This window comes from Microtus ochrogaster, linkage group LG4 (assembly GCF_000317375.1).
Source record: "Microtus ochrogaster isolate Prairie Vole_2 linkage group LG4, MicOch1.0, whole genome shotgun sequence".
Classification (NCBI taxonomy): domain Eukaryota; kingdom Metazoa; phylum Chordata; class Mammalia; order Rodentia; family Cricetidae; genus Microtus; species Microtus ochrogaster.
The window spans coordinates 56590625-56601257 of NC_022030.1; the positions used below are offsets into that span (position 1 = coordinate 56590625).

Consider the following 10633-nt stretch of genomic DNA (forward strand, 5'->3'; position numbering starts at 1 on the left):
CGAAAAACCAAAAAAAAAAAAAACCATCTTTAACTCCAGTCCCAGGAGATCCAACACCCTCTTTTGGCCTCCAGGGGTACTAACTACACATGGTACACAGACATACATTCAAGCGAAACACCCATACACATAAATATTAAATCTTTAAAAATAAATAATAAGCCAGGTGGTGGTGGTACATCCCTTTAATCCCAGCACTCTCTGAGTTTAAGGCCAGCCTGGTCTACAAGAGCTAGTTCCAGGATAGGCTATTTTTGGCACATGTGTGTGAGGTCATGTATGTGCAGGTGCCTGTGTATTTAGAGAACAACCTTAGGGGCCATCCACCTTGTTTTTTGAGGCAGTTTCTTATTAGCCTGGAACTCACTAATTGGGTTAGGCTGGCTAGCCAGCAAGCTCCAGGTGTCCACTTCACCAGAACTAGGGGTACAAGCGTGAGTCACCATGCATGACTTCCTTTTCTTTTTCTTCGATTTACTTGCGTGTGTTTTGCCTGCATGTATGCATGCATACATTCATGCAGTGCCTGCAAACGTTAGAAGAGGGCATCAGATCCCCTGGAACTGGAATTACAGGTGGTTGGCAACCACCTTGTGGGTACTGGGAGCTAAGCCTGGGTCCTCTGGTGCCCTAAGCCATTTCTCCAGCCCCATGCATGGCATTTGATATGGGTACCAGGGATGGCACTTGGGTCCTGGGGTTTCAACAGCAGGCGCTTATGGACTGAGCCATCTTCCCAGTTTTCCAGATAATAGTTTTCTTGACTGTAGAATGGGGTGGTCGATATAGATTTGAGTCTCACACCCAAGCTGATCTTGAATTCATGAAGTAGCCCAGGCTAGGCTCAAGCTAGCAATGTTCCTCCTGCCTCCCCTCCCCAAAGGCTGAGGTTATAGGTGTGTGTCACCATGCCCACTGTTTTAAAACTTTTCTGTACACCAGAGATCAGCTAAGCTTCTGCCTCTTGTGAGAGCATCCTAGAGCTACAGTAAGGACATAGATGTCTCCTTGCTTTCCAAAGCCTCACAGGGAGAAACCAGGGGATTATGTACGAAGGAGCCCCCTGAAGCAAAAGGCAGGAAGGACTTCAATTGTGCAGCCCAAGCTGGCTTCAGATTTAGGATGACCCTCCTCCCTCAGCCTCCTAGGACTTGAATTACAGGCACCTAGGTATAAGCCACCATGCCCAGCTGATAATATGGCTTTCTGTGTATGACATATGTGCATGTCTGTGTGTGAGCATTAGTGGTTGGCGGTTGCAACCTTGTGCATGCAGGTCACCAACACCTGTGAAGTGCATGTGGCAGAGGACAACCTCGGGCGTCAGTCCTAACCTTCCACCTACTGTAGACACTGTTGTGTAACCAGGCCAGCTGACCTTGAGCTTCCAGGGGATCCAGTGCCTCCAGCCTCCACAGGCACCTCCACCCACATTCACACCCATATAAGAGCGCACACGCATACTCACACACAAATAACAGTACGGGCATGGTGACAGCGTTCACAAGACAGAGGAAGATCTCTCTAAGTTCAAGGCTAACCTGGTCTACATAATGAGTTCCAGGACATAGAGAAACCCTGTCTCAAATAAATAAGTAAAGTAATTAATTAGTTACAAGAACAAAAACAAAAAAGCAGACTTAGTAGTGCCTGCCATAGGTAGTGGCACGAGGATCACTGCAAGTTCAAGGCCAGCTTGGTCCAATTCAGCCAAGGCTACCTAGTGAGACTCTACCCAAAACAAATACAATTTTAATTTAAACTTTAAAAGATGACTATCTGACCTCCACTGCTTCCATAGGTCCCCGAAGGCATGCCCCTGCCTCTCTCCCAGTGTCTGTGCTCCTATGCTTCCTCCCTGGGCCTCTTGCCTTCACCGTTGCTGCTGCTCCTCCAGGACAAACTCACTTTGCTCCCATAACTTGGGTTCCTGTCACCTTTCGGAAGGTAACCTCTGACACATAATGCTCCTGGTGCCCACACAGGAGGCTTGTGTGCCTTGGCTGCACCTGGCACCACCCGTTCTCACCATGAGCGGTAATTGGGCTTCTCTGCCCTGTTCCAGGGGGTGTAAGCCTGCCATGAAGGTGTGTGCACCAGTTCTTTGCAGGGCACAGTCTGGGGTCCATGAGGTGATGAGGTTTTCCAATGAAATGGACCAGTCTTCCTCCTGCTGGGCGTGGCCCACTCACCTCCTTCCTGCTGGGGTCCACACCCTCAGGGAGCTCCTCCACGGGCTTGTTCACCAGCTGCTCCAGGGGGAAGATGGGCAGGGGCCCAGAACTGAGGGTGGTGCCGGCAGTGAACACATCCATCTTGGGGTTCATGACATCCTAGGAAACAAGAAAAACACGTCAGCAGCCACGGGGCTGCATCCCACACTGAGATGCTCTCCATTCTAGGACCTTCTTCAGGAGACCTCTCCTTGTCCTCCCCCTCCCCTGTTACACACACAGTAAAACACGTTAAACACATCTCCCTGGGTTGGACCCAGAAGCTAGTAGAATAACCTGGCACCCTGCATCTGACCTAAACTAGTTGGAACAGGATGATTATTCAATGACTAACCTTCCGTGGCTTCCTCTGGAGTGTGACATCTACTCTTCCCTGGACATTTATGACCCTTTCTCTCATATCTGTTGTAAAGCTGTCATTTCTGAACTCACTCAGCCTTGACCTAGCTTTTCTTCTTAAACACTGCGCTGTCCACCAGAGAGGGCTAATGAATCACCATAGTGTTCCCGACCTGTGACTGGAGGAGGTGGGTTACCCTCAGGGGCCTGAGACGTTGCTCTCAGGTTCTGATTGTGTGAGAGAGCTAGCTCTGCCTGGTTTCTTCTGTGGGGCTGTGACAGCCTAGACACACCTCTGACAAGTGACAAAGACTGAAAGAGTCACAATCGTCCTGCCTGGAGAAGTGCCCCAAGGGTGATGGTGCCTACGGACGTCCCCGTTTCCCTAGGTGGTACACCAGACCACCTCAGACTTTCATTTAAAGCATGCCGAGTCTGGGGCTGAGGATGAGGACTGGAGTTTGGGTCCCTGGCACCCACAGGAAAGCCAGACAGAGTGGGAGCATACTTTGACAGCATACTCCAGAAGCAAAGATCAGGGATCCCAGAGGTAAGCCAGTTACCATACCAGCTGAACTGGAGAACTCGGGCTTGCAAGAAGACCTTGCCTCAGTAATAAAGTGGAGAGCGATCGGGGAAGACATTCGCATCGGCCTCTGACTTCCACACGCATGTGAACACACATGCACGCGCACATGTACACACATCTCATACACATGAACGAGCAAAAACTTGCTACTCCTGAGAGCCAACTCAAAATATTTTGGAGTGGAGCCTTAAAATTCACTAATTTTGTTTCTGGATGATTTTGTTTATTTTGAGTCTGGGTATTTCTACATTGTCCTGTCTCAGCCTCCTGAGTTCTGCAACTATAGTCATGCATCACTAGGCCAGGGGAGAAATGTGCATTTTAATATGCTGTCTCAGTGGTGGCTCACGCCTTTAATCCCAGCCCTCAGAGATAGAGGAAGGCAGATCTCTGTGAGTTCGAGGCCAGCCTGTCTACAAGAGCTAGTTCCAAGACAGCCAGAACTGTTACACAGAAACCCTGCCTTGAAAAAAGAAAAATGCAGGCCATTTTACTAGGAAATGGAGAGACATGGGTCTTACACAGAGACAAGACGAGGGCTTTCACAAAGAGGGAGGAGACGGGGATGGGGTGCAAGACACTGGTATCGTCTCTCAGCATTCCCAGTTCCCATGGATATGAGCACCTCCAGGCCAGGCCACCCCCATACTCACATCAGCAATCTGGCTCCAGTCCCCAGAGTTTCCAAGCTCTGCCTTCAGGTCGTCATAGGATTTGGCGTTCTGCAAGCAAAGCAAACAACAGATCAGACCCCGGCTCAGCAGAGGAATCAAAGGTGGAAAAAAGGTTGACCTGAGACGAAGTGGGGAGAGGGGCAGGAAGTGGCTCAGAGTGAGTAAGTGGGTGAGCAAGGCCATCTCTAGTTAGAGAACAAGGCCAAAGGGGCTAACATCGGGAAAGAGCAGGGCAAGGTGGGTGATCTGTCTCTGCTCAGCTGGACAAGAGAATAAAGAATATGTGCACATAGCCACAGACATTATTGACGTCCTGCCTACAAGGGATGGGCTCTGGGAAACTCGGGGCCTGGGGCACTTAAAGGGAGCCCCAACAGAGGACTGGGAAGGGAGAGACTGTTTTAGGACCCTCCTCCATATCCAAGACCCAGGACCTAGCACCCAGAGTGACACATCAGAGCTCCCTAAGTGAATTGTGTTTGCTGAGTGAATGAATGAGGTGGAGAAAGGCACAAAGGAGAGGAGGGAAAGTCCACCTGACCTGTCTGTTGGGTTGGGGGTTGGCGTGGCTGTGAGGCCAGGAATCCATGCTGCTGCCTTCAGATTTGCTTAACCTGAGGTTGGGGCTATGGCTAGGTGGGTAAAGGTGTTTATCTCCCAAGCGTGAGGAATGGGGTGCAGATCCCCAGCTCTCATAGAAAAAAGCTGGGTAGGTGTAACAGCTTCTCTGTATGTAACCACAGCCTCTTAGCCTCTCAGAAAGTGGAGACGGGGGACCCCAAACTCCAGGGACTAGCTGACTAGCTAGATGAGATGAACCGATGAGCTCTGGGTTCAGAAGGAAACCCTACCTCAGCAAAGTAGAGAATGATCACAATACGTGATATGAACCTCGGACCTCCGTGTGCATGCGTGCACATAGACACATTTGCTCATACGTCCAGGCACACATACCACACTCATGTGGGGTCGGGGGAGCCCTGTTTACCCGGAGATGAAACAGCCCCTCAACAAGAGTCAGGAGAAAATAAAAGGCGGGGAGGAGGGGGCAGCAGACTTGAGGAAATTAAGCTCTCTGTCCCTAAATCAATCTCTTCTGGCAATTTAAAACATCCAGAGCCACAAGCCTTGGGGGAGGGGAAGAGCAGATACCCCTGAAGGCCTGACGCACTGTCCCCCAGTTAGAGCACATATGTGACCCACTTTGCTTAGACTTTAGAGCCAGGGGAGGCTGTCTGTCCTCTAGAGCAGCAGGCATGTCCTGGGCTGGCACTGTGGACTCTTGGGGTCAGCCCTGAAGGAGTTCTTATGAAGGGACGTCCTTTGCTTGTGGCTGCTCCTGAGCATGACTGCGCCCAGTCAAGAACTGAGTCTTGAATTTTTTTCATTCTAATCAATTTTCCATAGCTTTGCATAGCACAAAAGCAGGACACTATAACTTCGCTGTTGTGGGTTATTTGGTTTGTGTTTTGACAAATGAAATTTGCCTGGAGATCATAGGGCAGAACTAGCCACGAGTTAACAGAAACCAGGCAGCGGTGGCACACACCTTTCATCCCAGCATTCAGGAGGTGGACACCGGGTCTCAGTTTTGTAGTTTTTTTGGACTGACGAACAAAGAGGAAGAGAGCAATGGGTGGCGGCTCCTCTGTTTTCTGACCGTCTAGGTTTTTACCCCCTTATCTACCTCCGGGTTTTTATTGATTAAGATTAATTAATGCTTCACTACACCGCCCCTCCCCCATGTGTGCATGCTGCCAGGGCTCTGTCCATGCTGGGCAAGTGCTCTGTCAATAAACTAAACTCACAGTCTTTTTTGTTTTATTTTGTTTTTGTTTTGCTATGTCATTCAGACTGGTTTTGAACTTAAAATCCCCGTTTCCGTTTTCAAGTCCTAGGAACACAGGCATGCCTCATCCGCTGTGTCTACAAGCCTTAGGTAAAACAGGGTCTCAACTAGCTCAAGCTATCCCCCATCATTCCAGGTAGCCAAGGATAGTCCTAAATTTCTGACCCTCCAGCTTTTACCTCCCAGACATTGGGATCACAGGCTTGTACCACCATACCTGACCAGTATGTGCCATGAAGCCACCTGGGGGGGGGGGATGCTGAGCCATGAGGACTTGCTGGGCTACTCACAGACCACTTGAAGGGATCCCAAGCCAGGAACCAGCCTGTGAAGGTGGGGGGCTCGTTTCCTTGCTTCACCACAATGATGGGGGTGTCAGGGTCTCGGTTTCCGGGGTGGGTCTTGAGGTATTCCTGTACAGTGGTGGCTGCGGCCTTCTTCTCTTCCTCGTTGGCATGTTTCCCTATCCAGAAGAAGACCTGTGGAGAGTAGCCCCTCAGTCGGTACGTGGCAAGCAACATGGGCATTCCTCATGAGCACAGGCTCTGCCCTTGGCTCATTTCTGATGCCAGTGAGGAAGACCTGTCACTACTCAGATAATATCCTGTTTGGGCCCTTGACTTCACATCTGTGTTGTAAATGAGGCTGCCCAGATGCTGGTCCTTAGATAGCTTGTGGCTATGGGGCACTCTGCTTCCCCAGAGCCCAAGACCCCTAGCAATGTTCCTGCTTCCTTCCATGGGAAATAAAGAAGTTGTGGGATGATCAGGGCATGTCCCTCTCCTCCCCCCTCTCCAGGAGAAGGAATCGGGGGCCCCCAGACATTGATGTTTCCCTGCAATAAAGCCCCTAGGGCCCTTTGGTGCTGGGAACCAAGGTGGGGAAGGTTAGTTTTTAGACCTCTCATCCTACCTGGTCCCAGACATCCAATAGGAACACATCGTCCTCCTCCAGGTCATCCTGACTGAAGTCAAAGATCTCTGTGGCCACAAAGCGCCCGGTCTGGTTGGAGCATTCGAAGAGTCGAGGGTTGATGACTTGGGTTTCCTCCTGCAGCCTGTAGGGTGGGCAGATGTAGGTGTGGGGCGCAGAGACTTAAGGAACACAAGGACTGGAGAGTTGCAGGACTCTTACATGGAAAGGCTGGCTTCTCAACAATGCCCTTCTGATGACTGACGAAAGGTCCCCTCTCCTTTCAACAGTGCCTCAAGAGACAAATCCCCTGCTTTTCTGGACATGTCTTCCAGGAGCTCATCTACAGTCCTGGAGGAAGTTCTTCCTGCTATCCTCCCAACTGTCTCAACTACAGTCTAGAACTTTTGCCTTTGAGTATTCTTTGGATCTTCTTTAGAAACTAACATTTGGAAGAGGGCTTGTGTTGTCCTCCCACAGCATTCTGGGAGCCTGTGTCAGTCTCTAGGGGCAAGGCCTGGGCTCTGGCACTTGCTTCCTCAAGTTCAAGCAGATACCTCTGCCTTCTTGAAAACCCTCTTTCTAGAGAAAGGCCCATGCCCGGCCCTAAGCATTGCGCAGTGAGCCCTTGCTCAGAGTCATGGCGGGGGGGGGGGGGAATGAGAAGGGGGGAAGTGAGAAGAGATGCCGGACATTACCGCTTGGTGTTGGCGTAGGGCGCCTTCCCGCCTAGGGCCATCCAGAAGTTGGCTGGCTCCTGTCCCTCCACAACCACTTGTTTCTCCGTCCGAGAGATAGTATCAGCGACCATCTTGGCCATCTCCCGCTCATCACCGCTACAACCCTGGGAAAAGAGGGAGGCCGTTCTCGTGTGGAAGACCAACCTCGGTGCCACCCACCACCTCCCCTCCTGCTCTGTTCTGCCAGAGCCCCTGGGTCTGAGAGGGTCCCTCTGGACCAGGATACCAAGCACCCACGAGGGACAGTTCTTACTTTCCTCTATCCTTAACAGCCTAAAGAATGGCAGAGGAGATGAGGAAATGCACCTCGTTCAGAGGAAGAGACAAGGCGGGGAGAGAGATGAGCCGGGTGCCACCATGAAAGAGATGAGAAAGACTGATTCTGACAGAGAACCGGAGAGGCAGAGAGACCAGAGCTACGCAAAGAAGACTCTCGGCCTACCACAGTAGACCTGTCAGTGGGACCTGGTCCCTCCCACCTTTGCCCTGATCTGCTCTGTGACTGAGGGGTTCCCAGGACCCCCTGCGTATCATGGTGTCATAGCCATGAGAAGGAGGCCTGTGGTCCCTCACGCACCTTCCCACACCACAGGTAGCAGCAGGATGGAGTCTTGAGTATGAAGACATCATTGGAGTTGAGGGAGGTGGCCCGGGCTGTAACCTCAAAAGCCTTGGTGTTATTGGCACTGGTTCCCCGGACCTGGAACAGCCTTGTGGAGGGCACAGGCTCCGTGTTGTTCTCTCGGGAAGTGCCTCCCTGCGGGCGTAAGGGGAAGGCAGGAAGACAGGGACAAGGCTGAAGGTGACATGATGGCACAAAGGACATCCAGGGAGGGCTGAGGGCGAGGGGCCAGCCTTTGTGTTCTTTCTCTCCTTCCATAAATCCCCAGGGTGGAGGCCTCAGGCCTTACTGTGCCCCTGTGTGGTAAGACCTCATTCACCCCCATAGAGCTCTTGAGCTTCCCCCCAAAATGTCTACAAGTCCTCTGTATTCTCCCCTCCTTGAGTTCTTTGCTTGCTCCCCACTTACTACAACTCTGCCTCTTGTTGAAGTCAATTTCTGTCGCTGGCATTTAACTGCACAGTGCTCTGAGCTGGGAGTTCACTGCTAGGAAGAGAGCCACACAACCGTCCCCTCCCAACAAATGCTCTCTGTCAAGTCTCGCTTCACTTCCTGAGTTGCAAAGGACTTTGTGTCTACAAGCTTCAGCATAAACAGCTATTGCTTAAACAGCTGCACGAGATGCCTGGATCATTTTGTTGGCAGGAACAGCAAATATAGCCCCCTCCCCCCAGAAAAAAAAAAACCTTTTTCATGCATCAAAGATCGAGAAGGGGAAATAATATTTGTACACAGTGTGGGTTTTCCCTATAGTTCTAAAGAAAGCTTGCTGGTTTCTGCCACCAAGTGAATACATGACAAGGGACCTCTCCTATGAGGAGCAAGCTTTGTCCCAGTCTCATGCCCACCAGACGCCCCCTTCCCCATCTCCTTGATGTCCGCTCTCAGTTCAGCAGCTTCACCTGGTAAACCACCATGCGCCCCTTGAAGATGGACATGAGGTGAGGTGGCTCCTTGCCCATTGTGACTCGGATCTGTACTGGCTCGTCGTTGTACTTCTGGTCCAGGATGACAGCTTGATAAGCCGAGGCTGCAATTTCATCCTGGCTGGCCTGGCTGCCCTGGGAATGAGCAAGGAGAAGGGAGAGTGAGGGTCCCGAGTTTGACCTTATCCTTGGCCTCCACTATATTCCAACCCAGTTTTAAGTATATCAAGAGTGGTGTGTGTGTGTGTGTGTTTACATGTATGTGCATGGACAACTTTAATCCCAGCACTCGGGAGGCAAAGGCAGGTGGATCTCTGTGAGTTCAAAGCCAGAATGATCTATATAGCAAGTTCCAGGACAGCTAGAGCTAAACAATAGGCCCTTTTGAACTTTTGAGGAGAGAGAGAGAGAGAGAGAGAGAGAGAGAGAGAGAGAGAGAGAGAGAGAGAGGAGAGAGCGCTAGCTAGCTGTACATGCCATGGTGCAAGTCTAGAAGTCAAAGACTTGAAGGAGTCATTCTCTCCTCCCACTGTGTGTATATGTATGTATGTATGTGTGTGTGTGTGTGTATGTATGTATGTATGTATGTATATATATATATGTATGTATGTGGATTCTAGGGATGGAACTCACAACGTCAGACTTGGCAGCAAACTCCTTTACCCACTGAGCCATCTCTCTGGCCACCCATTTTTTTTATGTTTTTTCTTTTGAGACGGAGTCTTACTGTTTATCCCTGAATGGCTGGCCCTTGCTACATCCACTGCGTCGTGCGCGCGCTCTGACTAACAGCACGTACCACTGCACTAGGCCTCACCCATTTTTGTTTTGTTTTTCAATACAGGGTTTTTTTGTGTAAGAAGGGTCCTTGATCTCCTGAAACTTGCTTCCAAGGTAGACCAAGCTGACCTTGACTTTACAGAGATCTGCCTGCCTCTACCTCCTGCAAGTGCTGGGATTAAAGGTGTGCACTACCACTGCCTGCCCCCGCCCCTTTTCTTTTTTAGGCTGGGTCTTATGTATCCCAGGCTGGCCTAGAATGTACTATATTAGACCAGGATGGCCTTGAACTCCTGATCTTCCTCCCCCCACCTTCTGAGTGCTGGAATTACAGGTATTTGCTACCACACCAGGTTAGATACAAGGCTGGGGACTGAACCTAGGCTTTGTGTATGTTAGGCAAGCACTCCACCAATGGAGCTACATCCCCAAATATGGCCTGACTGGATCCATGGCCTCCCCATCAAGCCTACACTGAACACAACCCAAACCTAATCCCAATAGACTGTGCTTTTTCTGACCCTAGCCCCAGCTCTAATCCTTTCCCAGTCCAGTCCTGGCTCACCTCATACCCATGGCTGACCCCAAACATGGTCTATTCTTCCTACTCCATCCTCAGAAAAATATCACACAACTCACTCCTTGCACTCAGGCATCTGACACAGAGTCCTCATGCAGTGTGTGGCAAGGATTAGAATTGACACTCTGAACCAAAAGGAAAGAGCTCTGAATGGGAAGACCCAATGGGAACAATTTTAGAGCTAGAGCCACCGAAGATGGGAAAAACTGCCTCTGGAGAAAGTGAGTTTCTCACCTCCAGGGGTATCCAACACATGGGTGATGGCAGGGATTGGGGAGACTGAGCAGCTGTGTTGCAGGTGGGCTGGGGAGACTGAGCAGCTGTGCTGCAGGTGGGCTGGGGAGACTGAGCAGCTGTGCTGCAGGTGGGCTGGGGAGACTGAGCAGCT

The 10633-nt window shown here is 50.8% G+C and overlaps 1 protein-coding gene across 1 annotated transcript in view; it reads right to left on the bottom strand.

Moving 5' to 3' along the window:
- Vil1 (villin 1) overlaps window positions 1-10633 on the bottom strand; it is a 22001-nt gene that overhangs the window by 3079 nt on the left and 8289 nt on the right. Inside the window, exons 12-18 of the mRNA XM_026786390.1 lie at window positions 8862-9020; window positions 7915-8094; window positions 7296-7441; window positions 6598-6742; window positions 5976-6164; window positions 3816-3884; window positions 2193-2333 (exon numbers count right to left, since the gene is read on the bottom strand). Of these exons, the coding sequence (XP_026642191.1) occupies window positions 2193-2333; window positions 3816-3884; window positions 5976-6164; window positions 6598-6742; window positions 7296-7441; window positions 7915-8094; window positions 8862-9020 (1029 nt within the window). The remainder of the gene's footprint in view (window positions 1-2192; window positions 2334-3815; window positions 3885-5975; window positions 6165-6597; window positions 6743-7295; window positions 7442-7914; window positions 8095-8861; window positions 9021-10633) is intronic.